Source organism: Rhinopithecus bieti, unplaced genomic scaffold, assembly GCF_001698545.2.
Source record: "Rhinopithecus bieti isolate Rb0 unplaced genomic scaffold, ASM169854v2 scaffold_5478, whole genome shotgun sequence".
Taxonomy (NCBI): Eukaryota; Metazoa; Chordata; class Mammalia; order Primates; family Cercopithecidae; genus Rhinopithecus; species Rhinopithecus bieti.
This window is the reverse complement of record NW_016805008.1, coordinates 986,312-1,008,453: the sequence shown is the minus strand read 5'-3', so window position 1 is coordinate 1,008,453 and position 22,142 is coordinate 986,312. Positions and strand designations below refer to the sequence as shown.

The 22,142-nt window shown below is 37.2% G+C and overlaps 1 protein-coding gene across 13 annotated transcripts in view; it reads right to left on the bottom strand.

The window, feature by feature from the left end:
• Nucleotides 1-22,142, bottom strand: part of BBX (BBX high mobility group box domain containing) — a 273,350-nt gene that overhangs the window by 51,469 nt on the left and 199,739 nt on the right. For all 13 annotated transcript variants that reach the window (XM_017870840.1, XM_017870850.1, XM_017870851.1 and 10 more), the window contains 3 exons: nt 15,021-15,101; nt 11,525-11,599; nt 3,602-3,682 (listed from right to left, as the gene is read on the bottom strand). In XM_017870840.1, the coding sequence (XP_017726329.1) occupies nt 3,602-3,682; nt 11,525-11,599; nt 15,021-15,101 (237 nt within the window). The remainder of the gene's footprint in view (nt 1-3,601; nt 3,683-11,524; nt 11,600-15,020; nt 15,102-22,142) is intronic.

Below are 22,142 nucleotides of genomic sequence, written 5' to 3'. Positions count from 1 at the left end.
ACTTTCAGCTATTAAAAGTCTACCCAGTTTAAAATGCCAGTCATACACCTGAATTAGGACCTTCCCCAGGAAATCTCCTGGCTCCAGGAGAACGGGGAGGGGGAAAACAGGGAGTGGGTCTTTACAATGCCAAAGCTGGGAGTACAGGCCAATTCATGCCTCTCTGTGCCTGCTGCCAATTTCCTCCAATTTTTTTTTTGTTTGTTTGTTTGCCTGCTTACACAGGTATAGGGCACAGCAGTAAATATATGCCCCAAATATTTCTTACTTCTCACTAAGGAGAAGACATTTCTTGAAAGCAACGACCCTCATGTTTGGAAGGACTGTTCATTCACTCCTCTTACTCCAACCCACAGGAATGGAGTTGGGGAAAGGTGAGTAGTTAGTTTGGGGCTCGTTCCTGGCCCTTCTTTCACAAGGCCTAAAACCTCTCATTTAGAGAATAGAAGACAGAATGGGTGAGGTACAACTAACTGCCCATGGTTATGTTTTTCTTTTTCTCTTTGTTTCTGCTAACTCTACACAAGACTCAATGGCATTCTCAGGGGATGTCATAGGCAGGGGTGATATTCAAAACATTTAACAGGCAGGGGGCCACCTAATCAGAGGGGATGTGCCCTCCAGGTGCTGAAGGGTACTCAGATGGTTGGGTTACAGGCTTTTTCCTGACAGTAGGAAGCATCTTGGTGCTTTAGTATAAAGAAGGCAAACCAGTTGAGTATCACTCCTGCTTGTAGGCACACCTCACAGGGTCCCGAGCAAAGGCATCTCTACCATATTCTCCCCCAATGTGAGAGACTGTCACAGGCCTAACTTATGCAACCCCTCTCTGTTACTGTCCAACAGTCTTTTGCCTGATCACATGGATCTATTTTCTATTTATCCACTCGACCCTTGGGAAACTCATACATCTTTATAATGCCCAACTAAGAGTACAGCAGGCCATTCTGAGTCTCTCCATGCTGCCAACTTCCTTCAGTTTTCTTTTTTGCCTGGTCAGATAGGTAAAGGATCCAGCAATAAATTGATGTTTAAAATATTTCTTATTTCTTGCCAAAGAAGAAGAAGAAATCTTTTGCATGTACCTCCCTCAATCTTTAACAGTGCTTCTCTTGGAGCTGCCTTCACTTCCCTTGACATGGGACATAGATAAAGAATGAGAATTACTTCTCTCCTTTCCTCCCTGGGACACAGAGAAAAGGCAAAATATTCCAGATGTGTGGATAGCCTATGATAACCCTCTATCAAAGGATGACTTGAGATTGGAGTGGGGATAAGAGGAGGAATTCCTGGAGTGTTAGATAAGATAATAGTTGTATTAGGTTCTCTCTTTAGAAATCCCGAGATGGGTGTGGCCCAAACTGGAAGTAGTTTCTTGGTGGCTTTCCCTTTAGAATGTCTGAATTTAAGGTTGTGTCTTCAAATTGCAGACACCATCACCAATTCTAGGCAATAGGAAAAATCTTCAATATCTTCTTATATTTATTTATCTTAAAATGCTTCAGAGATAATTAAATGTTATATTTTGTGAATGAAAAATGAACATCAAATACACATGGAATAAAAAAATTAAGAAAGCATAAATCTACTGGTGATTATTTGGAGATGCTGGTTAATCCATTATGCATATATTTAAGTTTAATTAGAAACTGGAAGGCTTTAGAATGTTATTCTAAAATACACTGTATTAGTATTAAGACATCACACTGATTCAGTGCAAATAACAATGCAAGAAAGTTTTCTTATTTTTTAGGGATTCTGTTTTATTAAAAGTATATATTTTTGCTCAAATGTCATAAGAAACTCAGTCTTAGTGTAAGCTGATTTGCTATAATTGGAATAGGCTTATTTCAGTCATTTTACCCCGTTAAATTATGATACCAACATTCAAACATCTGTTAAACCATAGCATCTGTTTCATATTTGGGATGCATCCCTACAAATTAGAAAAGTGTTCTTTTTAATGAGTTCTGATTTAATAAGGAATCCTTTTTTTATGATTGCTATGCCAAAGAAAGAAAACGAGAAGACGAATCCACTCTTTACCAGCCCCCCATGCAGCAAAGTACCCCAAAGGTTCACACATTTTTAACAAAAAAACTGTTTAAAGATAAATATCACATATTGAAAGTTGGTTTTACATTTTAGTATTGTTTAATATTTAAGAAATCATATGTATTTTTGTATATATGTATGCCCACATACATACACATGCAATTATATAACCAGCACAACCAGCGGGTCATACACCCATATTATTCAAGAAAAATAATCACTTCGTTCAAATAAATTCTCTTGACAATCTATACAGTCTTAGAGTTACTAGACAAATGCATGACCTCACAGTCTGTCTGTTTACTAGGATTTGTTTACAACTCTAACTCCAAAGAAACTCTCTTGTCAGATCTTCACTGTTTCAGCTGTATCTGGAGTAGTACTTTGCACTGACTCATGCAGTTCTTTTTAGAACTATTCCCTGCTGTCTTCATTAGTTTTCCTTAGAGTTTCCCAGTCACTTGTAGCCCTCTATTGTGGTCTGAACTTGTCCTACACAGGAAGCATGTCAATGTAGTGTCAGACAACAATGGGTTAGTTTGTTCCATTGTTTATTAATTTTACTTTTAAGGACTTTGTATTTTATATTTCTAATTTGGACCTGGTAATCTTTAAAACTTAATTTAAAGATATTATATATTTTAAATGCGTAAGTTTTATGATACAAATTACCATAAAATTTAGAAATTTTAGAATGTGATTGGTTGTCCCATTAAGTTAAATAAACTACAAAAAATTTACAAAAGAACTCAAAGGGAGCTCATTGAAAGGAAACCAGAAAAATGAGAGAAAAGAAAAAAAAGTCTAGTATGAGATTTTTGGTCATCTACTTTCTACCTCCTAATTTATCTTACCAACAGAGAAAACTGCTACTAGAATGTCCAGGTGCTGAAAACATTTCTTCTTCATGTTTCCTTGAGTTAGGGTAGTCACAGGCTGGCAGAGAAAGCCACTGCCTTGCCCACCCTAGCAACAGGTGCTTCTGGCGTCTTCCTCCCCAATCCATCCCCCACCAATAAGGGCTCTGTTCCTCACCAGCTTTACTTTGCCAATGGAAGAGTAGCATTTTACACACATGTCACATCAAATGTACAACTGATTCATCTTATAAAATCAGATTTTAGAACATGTCATATGAATTCTTCACCAGGAAAACAAAAATTCAAACATCAACCATCTGATTTAAAAGCAGCGCATTCTGGAGATTTATAGATGGTTTATGGGAATCAGAAAAAGGGAAAATAACTACAGCTATTCTTTTGTGTTCAGGCTGGACTTACATAGCCAATCGAAGTAATCTTATTTTAAAATATTACCTGTGAAAAAAATTTTGCAATATCGCCGGGTAACCTTTTCCAATGCTTAATGACTCTTAGTAGCAAATTTCAGTTTTCCTAAATTAAAGGTTAACCCTCTCATTGTTGAAAATTAGATGTAACTCGTTTTATGGTCACAGGAGAGGTGGTGTAGTTTAGGAAACACTGTTAGAATATTTTGCGATTTCCACCTCTGCAGATCTTATCTCTATATATTCTTAGGAACTTGCCTCTGCCAGTTGAAAGAGTGCAGACTTTCCACAGCGTTTTACAGGCTCAGCACCACCCAACTGCGAAGTGTTTGAAGAAATCTATATTAAAGACAATCCACACAGAGAATATTAGTTGTGATACCAGAATCTTTGCTTCTCATTCATACACATTCAGGAATTTTTCTTAGTTTTTGAGAGTATCATTGCTCCCATGTACCAAATAACAAAACACGTCACATTTGGGATGATCATTTTGAGAACCATTTTCAGTAAATGACCTCAAAAATAATAACAAAGGTAGGTATGGCTGTTTAATAGTAAGAATATTGTCTTAGATATTCCAGGCTTTAAATTTAACTCTATAATCTTAAAGTGAGGAAAGTATTTCAATTTCTATTTAAGTACTAACTTAACAACTAGTCAAATATAAAAGAGATTTAGAGTTATTTTGCATTTACCAAACAATTTTTTTTTTTTTGAGGAATATATTTGGGATCTCTGTGGAAAGACAGCATCAAGTCAGTCAACAAATTTGTTTAGAATCCAACATATATGTGCAAGGCCATATGACAGCAGCTTAGGAACCTAAGAGTTTTATATAAAACACTGACCCTGGCTTTCAGAGTATGCTCTAATGTACATGCAAAGACTGATAATCAAGATCACAAATCTGAGTTGTACAGTTAATGGCTTATGCTGTATTGCAGTATATAACATATGTACGACATTAACATTAACTACATAATCTTCTGCAAATTTGGCTAAATAGTGGCTGGGCATTGATAAAAATGAACAGCACTGCCTTTTCTCTTTTTTTAATAAAAACTTCATTTCCAATTTCTAGCCTCGATAAGAGCTGAGAAGGACATACATTCTTAAAGACATTTACAAAGCATCTTTACCTGGAGAAGTTCTGTCATTGTTAAGAGTAGATAGCTATGGTCTAAGCTTTTAGATTCTTTGTGATTCTGAATTCTTTCTCAGTTAAAAACAAAGCTATTTCTCATTTCCATTTAGTAGGTAATCCTGCTTATGACTATATCCTTAAAGGTGACCACAGATCCCACAGGTGATTCTATGAAGTTGTTAGCTCCCGGAGACACTGGGTGCTTTGTGCTAGAGGAGATTTTCCCTAGAATACTTGCTGAATAGCAGGTCTTTGTAGAAGCATGTATTTAATAATGGCCCACCTAGGCCACTAAAAAGGGCCTAGCTTAAGGAAGTTCCTCCTAGGCGCTATCAGTTTTAACAGAGCGCTTTTCTATTCATCTCTATCATTTCCTTTTTCTTTAGAAGATGAATTTATGGGGCTCAATCTTTCTGAAGTTTGGAATATTTTCTTCTTGCCGAATTTTCACTGATAAATGCTACTTTTACCTTTTCTAGACATGTTGAATTCAATTACTCACCTTATCAGGAGACTAAGAGAAAACAAACACATTAATACCACTGGCTCTCAGTGCTTCCGGGAATGAAGGACTGAACATAAATGCCAGTGCCTTGAATCAACGCAAAGAATATGTCCTTTGTGCCAGACAGGCAAGCTTTCATTACTTGCTGCTGTGTGGACTTAAGCAAATAAGATTTTGAGCCTCATTTGCCTTACCTTCAAAATACGAACAGTAATACCTGCCTGGAATTATGCTGTGAAGATTAGGTTGGATGCTAGTGTAGGGCAGTGCTGAAGAGATATTATGCTCTAAATAAATGGCCCAATTATTACTAATAATGATGTATCTTTAACACTGAAACATAAATACCTTTTTAGTACAATTCCAAAAATTAGTTACACACTGAAATGAACGATAATTAAAAGTAGCAGTGTCTGTGGATAGTTATTAAATTTAGTAATTTGGAGAGCATTAAATTTGTTGCATAATCCCATGACACGCTCAAGAATTACTGAAGGACCACAAGCTGGGTAGCGCTGCACTTCACACCCATGCTGTTTTTCTGCTTCTTCCACCGGCTCCCTCTGCTGTTGCTTTTGTCACTGCAGGTTTTCGTTCCCTGTGTATGTCACTCCCACATATCCTGTGCCCAATGCAGTGCATGGCACACTGAGAGGCTCATGAATGACTGACTGCATGGATGCACTACCTGCCCTTAGAGTTAAAGCACAGCTGTCAGAGAGGAGGCTTGAGAATGGTCCCCTTCGGTTTAGTAAGAACAGTTTTCCTTATTGCCTCTGGGAGGATTTTCACCTGCTTACAGGTACAGGGAAGCATTTTAAATGCTCAAGGTTGCTGGAAGCCTGATTCCCAAAAAGGCATGTGTGGGGGAAGGTTCAACATATTTTAGTAGTCCAATATTTCCAGAATCTCCTAACAGTAACATTTTTATGGCATTACACAGTGTGAGGTACGATTTCTAAAAGTTAAATCAAAAACTTCTTAATTTGAGGGAAGGAAGCGTGGAAAACAGGGCATACGTTAATTTCCATGGCTTGGTCCTTATCTTAATTTCTTTGCAGCATTTGACAGTGCTAGTCTTTCTTTAGAAAAACTCCTTCCTGCCCTTCCGTTACTGCAGGGTCCTTGCTTTCCTCGTATGTCGCAGGCCACTCCTCGTGGTTCTTCTTTGCTGGCTCTTCTTTCCATAATAATCCCTTCAATGTTTTTCCTTAGTATTTTGTCTTAGGGCCCTCTCTCATCTCTGCTGATGGCTTCAATTTCAAGCACAGCTAGTACAACAATGATTTGTTACATCACTGTTTACTCCTGCCCATGCTGTTCTGCCTAAGAGACATATACATCCTTTCAGATAGGAACAATATAGTTGACATCTGTTTTCCAATGACTGGTCAGCTCTGGAGGGCAGTGTGTGTTTGCTAGGTTGATAGGTAGAGGGCACTAGTGGGCCAGACTGCATAGGATGTTCATGGGCATGCTTCTTCTTTTCCTCAAATTGGATAGGGCTTGCCAATAAGTTAATTTCACTGTAGTCTCTCTTTTGACTATTACGTGATGTTCGGATAAACAATATTCATCCATAAAGGCTAGCTACAGGGTGGATGTGACAGTACATGAGGTACAGCTAAAGTGCTAAGAAAAATGATCACCCTGGATGTTAAATTGCTAATTTTATGGCTGTCTGAGGTGGGTGAACAAACAGGTGGTAAAGACCAGAATCAAATTAGGCAATAGTGGAAGTCTTTTTCAATTATAAAGGTATTGTAAATATTGTAGTTTGGGAGAAGATGACTGATAATTGTTCAAAGAATAAGTGAGTCAAAGAGGAAATAAGGCGTTCCTTTCCTTACCTTCCTTATCTAAAAAGAAATATTAGTGCTTCCAATAAAACACATAATACATCCACTGATTAGTTACAGTGTATTTTTTTTTTTTTTTTTTTTGAGACAAAATCTCACCCTGTCACCAGGCTGGAGTGCAGTGGCGTCATCTCGGCTCACTGCAAGCTCCGCCTCCCAGGTTCACGCCATTCTCCTGCCTCAGCCTCCCGAGTACCTGGGACTACAGGCGCCCGCCACCATGCCTGGCTAATGTTTTTTGTATTTTTAGTAGAGACGGGGTTTTACCGTGCTCGCCAGGATGGTCTCGATCTTCTGACCTCGTGATCTGCCTGCCTCAGCCTCCCAAAGTGCTGGGATTACAGGCATGAGCCACAGTGTAAGTATATGGTGTTTTTAATTGACTGTAATATTGTGTAACAAACTGAGCATTCCCTCATGAAAATAAATGCATTAAATTTATACCTACTGCTTATATACAATGGTGACAATATTTTAATTTTGGTGAGATTATAGTTATATTTATATAGGCAAAGTAAATATCTTCTAAGGGAAGTTTTAAAGTCCAAATCTATCTAAATCACCCAGATTAGCTCTGTGTCTTCAAGGTAAATATAATTTTTCTGTGCAAAGATATCCTCTAGGTGTAAGAGTCAGCCACAGAGCACATCAGAGAATATGTGGATTGGTCATGGCTTTTAAGCCTGTTAAATAATTAAAGACAACAGTTCCTTTCTGACATTATATTTGGTCATTAGTCTTTGGTAAACTAGATCTAAAAAGTGACTGATGTGTCACTACCTGTAAACAGAAGATGCAGTTAGGACTCATTCTGACCAACTTAATGGATCAGAGCCTGGAAACACAGAGTAGATGGCACTTTGGATGGGCCAGGCTGAATCTGGATGAAATATGACTGTCACCTTGGAATGGGAGACAAGCTGAAATTGGGGGTGGGGAGTGGGAAACTGTCCCTGCATTCTGTATTTCTTTCAAAATCCTGATTTTTCTCCTCTTAAATGTAAACATTTATGAGGCACCTACAAATAAATATGTTTATTCAGTTTCATGGTTCCATATAGATTAATTTCAATGAGCTTTTCAATGATCAGATTTGGTTAAGAAGGAAAAATATCTTTCTCATCTTGCAAGGAAGAGATCAGGACTCAATGAAAGAAACAAAACAAAACAAAACATTTCGACCTAAAGAAATTACCCGGGTTTACTGTTAAAAGTATGTTTCTCAGATAAACATTTTACATGATAAATAACCAATTTCCAAGAGAAAATCTAGTTAACTTCTTCCCAGTGTTATAAGAGTTTGTAAATAAAATGAACAGAAATAGTTTCTGAGAATTTTGCATGCCTGATCTTAAAACGATATTACAAAGCTAAATATTTTTAAAAGATAAATTGTTTCCTAGCTTATATAAACACCCACTTCTCTTTAAGTGTACATAATAGGACAAGGAATCCCTCTGAAAAGAGAAGGGCTATAAAGTGCCCCACGCAGTAATTTTCTATTATACATCAATCCCTTCCTCTCTTGACCCTTCCACCGTGAAGTCCCAGAGATATTAATAAGTGCCTTAACAATAATGATTTAATAATTTGGGTTTTTTAAAAAAACACATAACTACAGAGCCGTGGTTTCAAACTGTGGTTCTCTAATAGGAAACTTGTTGGAAATGCAAATTCTCAGGCCCAGCACCAGATTTAATCAGTCAGAAGCTTTGGCGGTGTGGCCCAGCAATCTGTGTGTAAACAGCCTTCTAGGTGACTCTGATGTATTATAAAGTTTGAGAACCTTTGCTTTTGACTAATTAAAACAAGAATTTCAAGAGTCTTTGGGTTTTCTCAAAGGTGATGGTGTTTTGTGAAATAATTCTAAGAGCTTTAGGGATATCGCAGTGAGTAATTACAGCCTATTCTATTTCTATTGCAATACACGTGCTCATAGCAGATTTTAGTAGATATTTGTATTAGTTCATCTAGTTAGCTCTTATTTAGCCTTAAATAAAACCAGCCCAGTATTGGTCTGACAATACGGTCAGATTGTAAGATGTTAAAGATTGAAAGTTAGGGTACTGTTGGGTTAGAGGGGGAAAGTGAAGACAGAGGTTATTTATCCTTTGAGAACCATGAAATACTCTTGTATAAAGACATATAACATTTACAGCTAAATAGCCAAAGATACAATAATTTAATTTGCTGAGGAACTAGGGCTATTACCAATGGTTGCAAAATATAACCAGGAAAAGTTATATACTTGTGGGGACTGCATCTCATTCTAGGGCAAAGCAGAACATGTATATTTTTACATCACCCATTTAATTTTGGTCTTTCTGTCATATATGCCTTCCTATATTTTGAAACAACTCCTAATTAAGTTTACAAATTAATAATTTTTTAAAAGGCTCTTCAAATCCTGCATACACTTTACAGCTAAAAACCCCAAGAGTCCTCAGGAGATGAGTGCTATACAGCAAAGGGGCAACTTCTGGAAATGCCACCCTGCCTGACTCTCTCCTCTGAGTAAGAAGTTCTTTTCTTCTCTAGAAAAAAAAAACTTAGTATAATTAAGAGGCAATGACCAAATCTCATTCAAGAATTAGTGTACTGAGCAGCAAGGACAAATTAGTTTATGAAAGGCATGGGATCATGGGATCTCATCCTGCAGAATTGCAGGATGCTGGCTATTACACCACCAAACTGGTCCCTTAGAGCTGTCCCCAGCGCTTCAGGAGCTAACAAGTGTGATGATGGTGTTGCTAAAACAACAATCATGGCCAGGCATGGTGGCTCTCACCTGTAATCCCAGCACTCTGGGAGGCTAAGGAAGGCAGATCACCTGAGGTCAGGAGTTCGTGACCAGCCTGGCCAACATGGTGAAACCCCGTCTCAACTAAAAATATAAAAATTAGCAGGGCGTGGTGGTGGACACCTGTAATCCCAGTTACTCAGGAGGCTGAGGCAGGAGAATCGCTTGAACCTGGGAGGCGAAGGTTGCAGGGAGCCGAGATGGTACCACTGCACTCTAGCCTGGGTAACAAGGGCGAAACTCCGTCTCAAAAAAAAAAAAAAAAAAAAAAATACACTGAATCATAGGCTGAGCGGTGATAAGAGATAGAACCAGCATCAGCTGAGATATTCCATTATTCCATACTGGTATTTTAAGTTAAGCTGGACACTCTTGGTAGTCAATGCATATGTAAATATCAGGTGTGTCAAAGATGAGCCACTACCTTTCTAATATTCCTGCTATGCAGTATAGAATTTAATCAAACAGAATACATGGCAAATCAATTCTGCTTTGAAAAAAATGTTTCTGAAAAGTTGGATAGAAGTGGCTCAGATATCAACATTAAAAATAAATTTAGTCAATATGGCAAAATTCCTTTTTAACTCTGAAGAATTAATGGGCATCAATAACTGGAAGAAAGCAAGAAAGTATTATTAACAAAACTATTTCCCCTAGACAGTGAAAATAACAGCTTCCTTATTATAATGGAAAATTGTAACAAAATCTTAATTTATTCAGATTAATTAAGCAAATTTTTCTTCATGAAATAACATTATATATTTTGGTTACCAGTTTTATACAATAGCCCTCAGCAGCTAAACAAATACTATGGCAGGGAAGCCTAATACATACGCAGGCCAACCAATGGTATAAAGTCATAGTAGTTGACACAAGTTGTCCCAAGAGGAGACAGCTTTTTTTCTTTTTTTTATAAGAGCCAAAAGTAATTTTTTCTCATTTTCAAAGTAAGATGGTAGGTTTTCTTCTGCCAAAAGGATATCATTTTACATTCCATTTATGCAGTATTCTTTATTCAAATGAATCAAAGTGATTCAATACATCAATATTAAACAGCGCAGTCCTGCTTGTCATTTTCTCTCAACCCTATAAAAAATTGCTTGGTTTATGATATGCATTTTTTAGTTGGGATAAAAAGGAAAAGAAGAAAAGACCTAGAGCAGATAGCATCTTATTTTCATAAACTATATATGTTTTATTATTTGCCACATAGTGCTCATTAGAAATGAACATATGGTTGAGGCCAGGGCTTTTGTGGCAAAATCAAGAATATCAGATTTGTCTCTGCAGCGTACCAACCAAAAAAGTTGCTCTCTGGTGTGTGCTCTCTTCGGCTGACAAACCAAAGAAATCTGAGATCTTACAAAAGCTGACCTGATCTAAGCCTGGGATTACACACTAATAAAAATACTGGCTGAAGCTACATCACATTGAAAGCTAATTTAACCTGATCTAACAGGTCGTATTCACCACTGCAATCACTGTGAGAGAGTTATTCATGAATTATAGCATCTAATTTCACTACTGGAAAAATTTAATAAATCGAAACCCTCTGGCCTTCGTGTTGACAGCAGTTTTTCCAAGCTTTTAAAATAAATTTAAAACAAGATAAAATGAAATAAACACATTACTGGTATTCTGAATGAACTCTTCAATGAATGCTTATAAAATGGGTGTAAAATCTGGAGCTGATTTGACTATGATTACATCAAAGGCAGCAGAAAAAGCAATAAATATTCTGTTATGTACATTATGTTAATAATGACAACAGGCATGCCTAAAGTTCACTATACATTATAAAAACTCCATTCCAGTATTCCTGAGCTCAACAAGTTTTCTTAGCCCAAAAAGCATTTTAAAAAGGCCATACCTCTGCAAACTGAAACAAGGCAGATGTTTGACACTGCTTTGTAGAAGCATCAGGGTGGGATGTACTTGAAGATATCTGAAAGGAAACAAGCAATTCTTAATGCACAATGACATTCTTCCACATCAGATCATAAGATTCTGCCATATATTTTCAACTGTAGACACTGATAAAGATTTAAAAATGAATCATCACCCCCAATCCCTTTAGAAGAGCATTATAACTGATAAGAGAAGACAAAGGCCATGTTTCTAAAAACAGATGATTATAAAGAACAAAGACTGAGTATGGCTCATTTGCTATGTCTTTGGTAAGGGTACCAGGTATATATCAAATAGCAGTTAAGAAGACCTGTTGAAATAAATTTCTTTACTTAAAAAAAAAGGAAAAAATGTGTATTATTAAAAGCTGGAGGCTGCAAGTAAAGCCACTCCCTCACTCTATTCCCAACACCACTCCCTCCAAGCTGTTCTCTAGTTAGAGGCAGCTGTGATGCAGTATTGGTGAAGCATATGGATGCGGGTCAGGGTATCTGGGAGACTGAATCTCAGCTCTGCTACTTACTTGCCCATATGACCTTGGCCAGCTCAGCTAAACTTTTGAGAGTTATTTTCACCACTGTAAATTGATGATGATGATAATGCTGCATTTTAGAGGATTACGGTGAAAAAAAATAAGCCATAAAAGATGTTACCTAGCATGGCACCAGAACTCAATAAATGGTTTACTAAATATGAAAAGTATTTTCTTCTTTCATAGCTCCTGCATCCTCCCACCCAACATGAACACGCACACACACGCGCGCACACACACGCACAAACACACACGCACGCGCGCACACACACGCCCGCACGCGTGCGCACGCATACACACGCTGACGCACACACGTACACACATGCACGCACACATGCGCATACACACGCACACATGCACGCACACATGTGCACACACGCACATGCACACACACATGCACACATACATGCACACACACACGTCAGTGTGTGACAATGAATAGAGTCTGCCACCCTATACTTGATTCAACTAGGGGACCTTTTGTTTCCAGTTGGTAATTATGGTAGCTTCCTTTGACTTTGCTCAGAGGAACATGTGGAAATACTTTTCAAGGACATTTTGGGAGCAAGGTGAGTTAGTAATTTTGGTTCCAAAGTGAAAAAACCTTTTATTCAGCTATAAAACAGGGTAAAAGTGGGTCACAGGAGCAGAAAGCCTGGGCATTATAAACTTCAGCCCATTCCCAATCCCAGAAGTCTTTCCTTCAAGTAGCTGTTCACCAACAACTCCATCAAAGGTTACTTACTAAGCAGCAAATCCACCTTCATCAAAACTCTTTAATTACAAAAATTGCTTTTTCATTTTAGTTAAACTGGTTAGAAAAACAACAGGGCCACGTAGTTATACAGCATAAAAGTGATGTTTAGGAATGAGAAAGAATCAGGAGGCTGGGCACAGTGTGGCTCACATCTGTAATCCCAGCACTTTGGGAGGCTAGGTGGATCACTTGAGCCCAGGAGTTCAAGACTAGCCTGATAACATAGAAAGATTCCGCCTCAAAATAAAAATAAAAAAAAATTAGTAGAGAGACTGACTGAGTAATTAATTGTATCCACTGCTGAAGCCATCAGGAAAATTTCATTCTACTGTGCTTTTTAATCAGATAAGCATTTTTAGAATAAATATCAGTAAGAACAACAAATATCAACCAAATCCAATTTAACAAACTAGGTAGAAATAAACCATTTTATCCATTGTAAGATCTAACCAAGTGTTCTGAAGACATTCAAGGATAACATTTTATAAATTTTCTTGGTCAAACCGTGAATCTTGTCATTTCAAGTGACCGCCATGTGCAAATATGACAGAATCCAAAAATGAACCCAGAGAAATCTTCCTTAAGTCTTAGGAATTATAAACTCAGTACAACTTATTTCAGACATTACTTTTCATCCCTACCAATCCTTTATAAAAGTTAGAAAAAAATAAACAATGTATATAAGGGGAAATATATAAACATTGTAGGTTATACCTAAATACAATATATTCCTTTAAGAATTAAATCAGGCAGTGAACAAAATAGAACCAGTGCTATAATCTATCCAATTTTGTGAAAAAGTATCTCATAAGTTCTAAAAAAGGGGGGGATGTTATTATAAATTAATATTAAGATAAGGATTTCAATTAATAAATGCATAGGAGCTCCTGGAGATAGAGACCTTTTATATAAAAGCAATAGGATCAGGGATCTCTCTGGATCTTAGATATGCTGTTAGAAGCCACAAAAGTGTACACATGCTAACATATCCAAAATTTCCTGTGAAATTTTAGAGGTTTCATTAGATCTTTAAAGGTTCAAGGATCATCTCTTAAGCCATTCTGCTTTCAAAGTTGGGATCAATCTTAATACGTTTATAACTGCTTCTGAAAAAAAAAGAGTGCAGGCTGAGCGTGGTGACTCATGCCCTGTAATCCAGTACTCTGACAGGCTGAGGCGGGAAGATTGCCTGAGATCAATAATTTAAGAACAGCCTAGACAACATAGTGAGACCCTGTTTAAAAAAAAAAAATTAGCTGGGCATGGTGGCATGCATCTACAGTCCTACTTATCAGGAGGCTGAGACGAGAGGATCCCTTGAGCCCAGTAGTTCCAGGTTACAATGAGCTATGATCATGCCACTGCACTCTAGCCTGGATGACAGAGTGAGACTCTGACTCTAAAAAAAAATAAAAAATAAAAAATGTTCCCCCTGTACAAAACTGTAAAACAGTTGGGCAAACACCAGGAAGGATGACGGTGGTGAAGAAAGTCTGGTCAAAGACAATTCAAATGATCAAGGAAACACCAGGTGACTTAAAGTTTAAGAAAAAAATTTATCAATGAGGGCTCATATTGAGTTCTAGAGCAAATTAAGATATTCTGAGCAGTCTTAAACTTTAGACTTGATATCAAGGATAATGTACTTTTATACACCATCTCTTTGAACCAGTGTCAAGAGACCTATTGAGCTGAATAAGTCTGATAAAAGAAGACTTTGAAAACTGCCAACCTCATGCTAAAGTTTCAATTAAGATGAAAGTGTATTAAAAAAAGAAAAGAAAAAGAAATGCATAGATTAGTTGCATAGCCAATAACCATGAGTTGATTCTGTCTTCTGTTTTATCAAATAAACAACCAATAAATTACTAAATTCTAATAGTAATTCAAAATATTATTAACCTTACTATCCACGAGTAAAAATTAGTAATGAGGTTGATAATATTTAGTACGACTTTAATGATAAGCTTCTATAAATGCATAAATGTAGTTATTTCTTAATTAAGAACTCTAGAGACCCAAAATACCTTTTCCAAAATTGGATTCTATTTTCCCACTTATGGTTGAGCTGAGTAAAGTTCTTCATTGCTTTCAGTTACTGTTATCAGCCCCAATTTAAGCCCACTTTACAATTTCCTCATTAGTTAAGTATCAATTGTAATATATTACCTCGGCAAACTGAAACAATGGTGACTTCTGACGTAATTCAGGAGATTCTGAAACATCAGGCCTGCATGTGCCAGAGGATACCTGAAACAAAGAAAGATATCATATTTTCTTTTGTACTATTTACTGTGTTAGGTAAACATTTAATGCTCTATTTTCATTTCTGATCTTTATTATCAACAACAGTTACAGAAACATCACTTTTAATCAAGTCTTTTCTCAGGATATACATTTCCTCTTTTATCTCAATGTTAACATTGACCCACTTTTGCATTTAGGTGAGAATTGCTTTGGTAGTCAACTGTTATTCAAAAGTCATAGGAGGTTCAGAATGTTAGAGAGGGAAGGATTTCATTATTCCTCTGATCTAAACCCCTCACTTTTCAAAGATGAAGAAACTGACACCTCCCCTCCCAATGCTAAAAAATCCCCTTAGTCTTTATTGAACACTGATCACCATAAGATGTAAATATTTATTTATTGTACTTCCTCTCCCAGGGGCTTTATTTAATGCATTATCTCCAACACTGCCTGGGTGCAATGTAGATACTCAACAAGTATTTGTGGAGTGAACTAATGAAAGCTGACAATAGTTCTCTTAACCCCAATTCACTGTGATTCCTGCCCACTTTCCCGAATAATGAAGTTAGAGAGTCTAGGGGGAAAAATCATCTTTCATGTTAAAGAAAAAAATGAAAGTTACAAATACTTTTTAATAACTTGTTTTCTGATTACAAAACAATCCAAGTTCACTGTTAAAATCTGAAAAAAAAAAAAACCCACCAAAATGAAGAAAAATCACCTACAATGTTACCTCCCAAAGATAAGCCTGTTAATACTCTAATATATTCTTCCAGTTGTGCATGTAGGTAATTTTTAAACAAAAATAGAACATTCTACTGCAGTTATGGAATGTTCTTTTCTAAAAAAAACTTTAATATTAATTTTTCTGCATCACTAAGTCTTCTCCAGTGTAATTTTAATAGCTGCATGTGATTATATTTGACGGGTAAATCCTACGGAAAGAGCCACTAGTCACCCAGATTATGCTCCTAAAAACAGTTTCTCACTGACCCTCTTAAGACACTGAGGATGTGTTTCTCTAACAATGTCACAGGCCACGGGGCAGGAGCAAACATTTGAAATTTTAATTGTCACCTTTGGATTTTAAAGAGTAATGGTTACCTTCTCCCAGAGATAAGCACATTAGTGAAGGTGCAGAAGCTTTAATTAATTTGCCACCTGTGGTCTGGCTGCAAAGCCTGACTCTCTTATTGTCACTATTTGATATGCTGTGCCAAATGTCCCACCAAGGAGATACAAAATGAACTAAAAAGAAGGCCAACAAATCCTGAAATTTATAGCCACAAAAAACTGGGAACTCCTTTATTGGAAGAATACCTGAACAAAATACATCTTTATAATTTAGAAGTATTTTAAAAAATCAACTTCTCTGCTTTATCAAAAAATCTATGTGTGACTCCTAGATTATTTGGTAAATAATCAAAACTTTATTTACATTCAAGCTTAGGACTTTTGAAAATTATAAAATGTCTTCATAAAGCTTTAATAAAATAGGTGTGCATAAGATGGAAATCTATAGAAGATATTTGGAATTAAATGTATTATTATTTAGAGTAGCTACACTGCATGAAGTCTATATAACATATATGCTTATTTCAGATCCCACAATGCACAAGAAATAGTGACCATTTAAGAGGAGGTAAATTGCCCTATGGCTTAGAGTTCATATTAACAGCATGAAGAAAATTCAACTTTCTTTTAAGTGTCATTTATAGATTATTTGGCCACAACACATCAATTCAGAAAGTTTAAAAGTTCATTAATACCCTTTGCAAATCTTTAGGATGGATGGTCTCATATAAAACTTCCTATTTGAACACATAATTATGAAGGCATCTATAATCCTGCACATGGTTTGTCATTTTTAGCATGCAATCAAATAAGTCTACACATGTTTGTGCTTAGCATGCTCCCGACAAAGAGGGGATGCACAATGAATATCTGTTGATTAACTTAATTCTCTCCCTATGTATGTGAATAGGAAGAATCTCACATACATAGTGACCAGGCCAGAAGTACAACAAATGGTATCCAATGGCTAAAATAACAGTAATAGAATCACTAATGCTGTGGATTTTGCTCTAGTGGACCACGTCCTCTCTCAAAACCTAGTTACTCTTACTTTAAAGCATTACAGATTTTGCATACATCTTCAGTGTAGTATAGTGGAAACAGCACAAAATTAGGAGCCAGGAGAATTGGGTTAGCACTAAGCTACGTAGTTAGCCGACTTGGTTAGCTGACACTCTAGTCCACAAAAGAATAGAGGCAAGGTATTAGAAGGGGCCAAGAGGGAGACAAAGAAAACAAAAAAGAAGCGGGCTGGGAAAGAAAGAAACAATGCCAGCAGCAGGATAAGAAAAGAAGGAGAAGACAGAAAAGCTGTAAAGAATAGATACAAATGTTTCATAAAGCACTGGAGTCTGTCTAAAACAAACTGAATAGGGAAATAGCCCCCAAAGTTCTCTAGAAGGCATCAGCTCAATGCAATAATTATTTGCAACCATAATTCTAAGTTGTCAAGGTAAGAAAAATTGTAAAATACATCATTTATTAAGAAGGCAGAAATCTGTGTGATGCAGGTTAGACATATTTCTTCTGGGGATCTAAAATCTCAAAACATAAAAACAGTTCAATGACATGGCAAATATAAACATGAAGAACTCATTATTGAGTACCTGATAAGCAAGGCATCCCATAAAATGTATATATCTGTGCATACACTGATCTACACATGCATTTGATAAAGAAATAAGAAATTCTATCTATATAAAAGGGAGAGAATACTTCCCACAAAAGGCTCCCATTTGAGTAATGTCATTATTCAGAAGGTTCCAGAGGTTGTGAAATGTTTAAAATATTGAGCTATATCATCTTGATATCTGCATTTAAAGTACTTCATTTATTTTATTAGGTGGGGCACACTTTTATGGATAAACATCAATTTTGTAATATCTATTCCTATGCTAGAGCCAGTTTACTTTCTAAATACAAAATAAATGGCCAAAGACATTTGTTCATTAATTAAGAGGAAAGAAAAAATATTAAATAAGTAGTGGTTAAATAAGGGAGAAAAAAACCCCAAGAAGCTGTTTCTAGAAATAATCTCTGAAATAATCGGTAAAGCCACTAGGTGTTGCTATACGCCCAAAAACGAAAATAGCTAAAGGGATTTTTGTTAAGTACATACTCATTTGATTTACCCAAATTCAATCCTCTCCTTGATTTAGCTATAATTCTCAATAACCATGGAAGGGGAGTGATTAGTATAATTAAGAATTTCAATAATGTAGTATTTTTTTCACAGGAGCAATTCATATAGTGAAATTGAATACATAAAAAAGTGAACTGGCCTCCTGATACAAAACAAGATCAAGTCAGTTACATGCACTGTGAGTAGTTTGGAAAGCTAGATTGTTATCATGAGCCTGGCCTTACTTTGCAAGACACAAGACCACAACCATGCGCTGCTGGCATGAACACACGGTCAACAAAAGGGGTATTGCACTGGTAGTATCTGAGCCATACATTCCTACCCTTGCTAATTCAAACATTTATTGATTACTCACTCATTCAACAAATATTTAATAGATACCTATGACATGCCAGCCACAAAGACTGCTACTTTCAAGACGCTTATATTCTACTTGTATCTAGTAGGTATTAGGGAATAAAACGATGACCAAAGGAAATGTGCCTAACCCTTAGTTGCTTGCAACTCATGTGCAGGGGACAGCAACATCATATACAAAAATGTAAGTGCATAATGGTGGAATATGACAAGGTCTACAGGAGGATGGAGAAGCAGCCTTCCTTCTGCACGGGAACAGCTGGAAGGAAGATAGGTAACGTCTAAGATATACCTTAGGAAAACCAGGAGTTCTCTCACAAGTGTAGAAATGATGCAGTAACAGGAGGTGGAAAAGTATGAAGGCAAGAACCCTGTGTGTTTGCAAAAGTGACTTTCTCAGTGTGGCTGAAGAATACATGCATTGGAGTATAGTGGGAGAATCTGAATTCTACATGAAGAAGTCTGAAAATTGGACTGGAGGCAATGAGGAGCCAGCTGAGGTTTTCAGTCAGAGAGATGTGTAGTCAGGTAATTCTGTCAGTGGAGTGCAGGGTGATGCTGGCTGGGGGTGACTGGAGGCAGAAGGCTAACTGGAAGATTAAGGAAATAAGCCAGCTGAGATGTGAGACCCCAGCTGAATCAAAGATGGTAACTGCCAGGCTTCAGTAACTGTCTAGCAAGAAGTCAGAGCTGAGGGAAAGGGGTCAGAAATACAATGCCTGTGTTTCCAAGGTAAGTTAAAAAGGAAATTTGAGAGGTGGAAGGAGGTCTGGATGGAGGCGGTGGGTGTCTTTTATGAGAAGAGATGGTTTTGGGGTAGACGATTCCATCTGAGAGTTAAAGGAGAAGCTGGTTACTAGCGCACTGCACTCGGCTGCCTGACACGAGTGGTGTACTACATCTGAGAAGAGTCCCTGGCCGCCATGGCGGGCATAACCGAACAGCAGCACAGAGCTGAGCACTCCCACAAGCAGAATACATGCCGAGTCATCTGGCTAAATGGAAGAACACATCCTTGGTTTCACTCAGGGCATTGGGGCTGCTGGAGTATGGACTTTACTCCATGAGTCAAGTTCTCCTATAATCTGTGTGGCTGAGCACTAGCATGAAAGTCTAGAACAGACTCCAGGCCAGTTGTAAAAAGAACTGCAGTAGCAATTGAGATAACTCAGATCACCTGCCTCAGTTTCCTCATTTGATAGAGTAGATACAATGCCACTCTACCTAATTGCCTTCTTCACAGGAAACTGTGAGAATAAAATGCAACAGTGTACATCAATGTGCTCTCCAACAACAACCTAATTGACAATAACCACACTTCTCTTGTGAAGGATGCCTCCTTTATCTTCCTGCTCTCCACCCTTCTCTTTTGAGCCCAGCTCTCTTTCTGCCCACCTTCCACACTACCTTTGCCTTCATCTCTGAGAGCCCAAGGAGGATACTCAGTTTCATCAGTGCAGGCTAGGGACTCATGGAGGGTATGTGATTGTAAATCAAGCTGGGTAAAAGGACCCAACTCTCTGGGCTTGAGCCCCACTGTGGACAGATGGTAGAGGCTGGGCTCTTTGGCTGGATGGGAAGGTCCAGCCAAAATCGGCAGTGAAGAGTGACATAAAGGGGGAGCCACCCAAGAAAAGAGAAAGCTCAGAGAGCTCATTTCCTTTTCAGGGTAGAATTTAAATAAAGTAAGCTATAAAACTTTGGGAAGGGAATAAAAGTTTTGATGAGGTTCAGGTAGGACATTGGGGCAAGGAGTTTGGAATACAATGGATTAAAGTATTCTGGAAGAGTCCAATACAGTAGCCTAAAGGAGGCACATACCTAATTAATTCAAACACACCAACAAGCAGGAACATAAATTGCCTCATTTCATTGATGTTAGAAATTAGAATAAAGAAAGTGAAAAGTTTCCATTTTATTTAAATCTGTATTTGTTTAAAATTGTTAAAAACTCAGCATTTAAGATGTGGACATAATCATTCCTTTATTCCACAAATATTGGTAAAAATCAACTTTTCTCTGTCTCAGATTTTGCCTATCTCATCATTTAATGAAAAATGATGTGGCTTTAAATCCTACTATTACGAATTTCTCATTCTATGACCTTTGAGAAGTTATTTCACCTCTCTGACCTAGTTTCCTCATTTATAAAATGGGGAAAATAATAAACCAGCCTCATAGGGTTCTTGAGAGAATGAGTTACTCAATGTCAACTGTGAACACAGTGCCTGGCCCCAGAAAGCACTCACAAAATGCCCCTGCTCTGGCAGCGATGAGCTTCAGTAAGGGTGCAGCACAGGTCACCATGCAGGAGAAGTAGCCAGAGCTAAGGCTGGATGGGCAGAGGCGGAATCATCAAGGCCCGTGTGTGCTGCAAGAAGACTGAAGCTAGTCCTCCCGGGTTGGAATCCCAGTTCTGCCACTTTGTAGCTTCACCATCATGGGCTGTTACTTTACCCTTCTCTGCCTCTGTTTCCTCACCTAATGGTAAATATTTACTTATAAGGTAAATAAGACTTAACTCACAGAATTGTTCCAAGGATTAAGTTACTTGTATGTAATACACTTAAGAACTGAGCCTTGGAAAAAATGTCCAATACATGTTAGTTGTGATATAATAACAACTATTCTCCAGGCAAGTGGGTAGACCTGCTGCAGTTTAAATCTTGTCATTGTTTTTGATCTCAACTTTCTTAGTCTTCCAGAGACAATACTTACATATAATACAATAAGAAATTTTTTTAAATATAAGACACTATACAGTTTATAATAAACTCTAAAACTAAATATAATCAGTGTTACAAGGTATGAAACTAACAATATGGGATATGAGAGATTAGAATAAGGAGGGAATTGAATTGGCTCAAGCAATCATAATCATGAAGGACTTCCCAGAGGAGGTGACAGATTGATATTACAAACTTACAAGGCAAAATATATTTATTACAGGTTCAGTATCCCCTAATCCAAAAATCTGAAATGCTCAAAAAAATCTGAAACCTTCTGAGTGCCAACATAATGCTAAAGGAAATGCTCACTAGAGCATTTCAGATTTCATTTTTTTTGGATTTGGGATGCCCAAAAGGTGAGGATCATACAAATATTCCCCCCCCAAAAAACCCTCCAAAAAACTGTAACTGTGAAGTACTTCTGGTCCCAAGAGTTTTGAATAAGCAATATTTAACCTGTATTTTTGGATTTTAAGAAATGTTGATATATAAGCTTTAAACATTTTAAAATGGGCAGATCATGGTGAACAAATGAAAATCAATGTGATTTCCTTTTAAGCTAGAAGTATCATGTGAAGAATTTGCTATATCTAAAACTTGAACCTTAAAACAGTATCAGCTTCATGCTGTCTGGTTTGTTCCCTGATGTGCCTTATACATAGAAGGCATTCAATAAACACTTGTCATGTAATTAAATGTAAGAAAAGATGGCACACAGTTCGGCACTGTTCAATTCTCAGA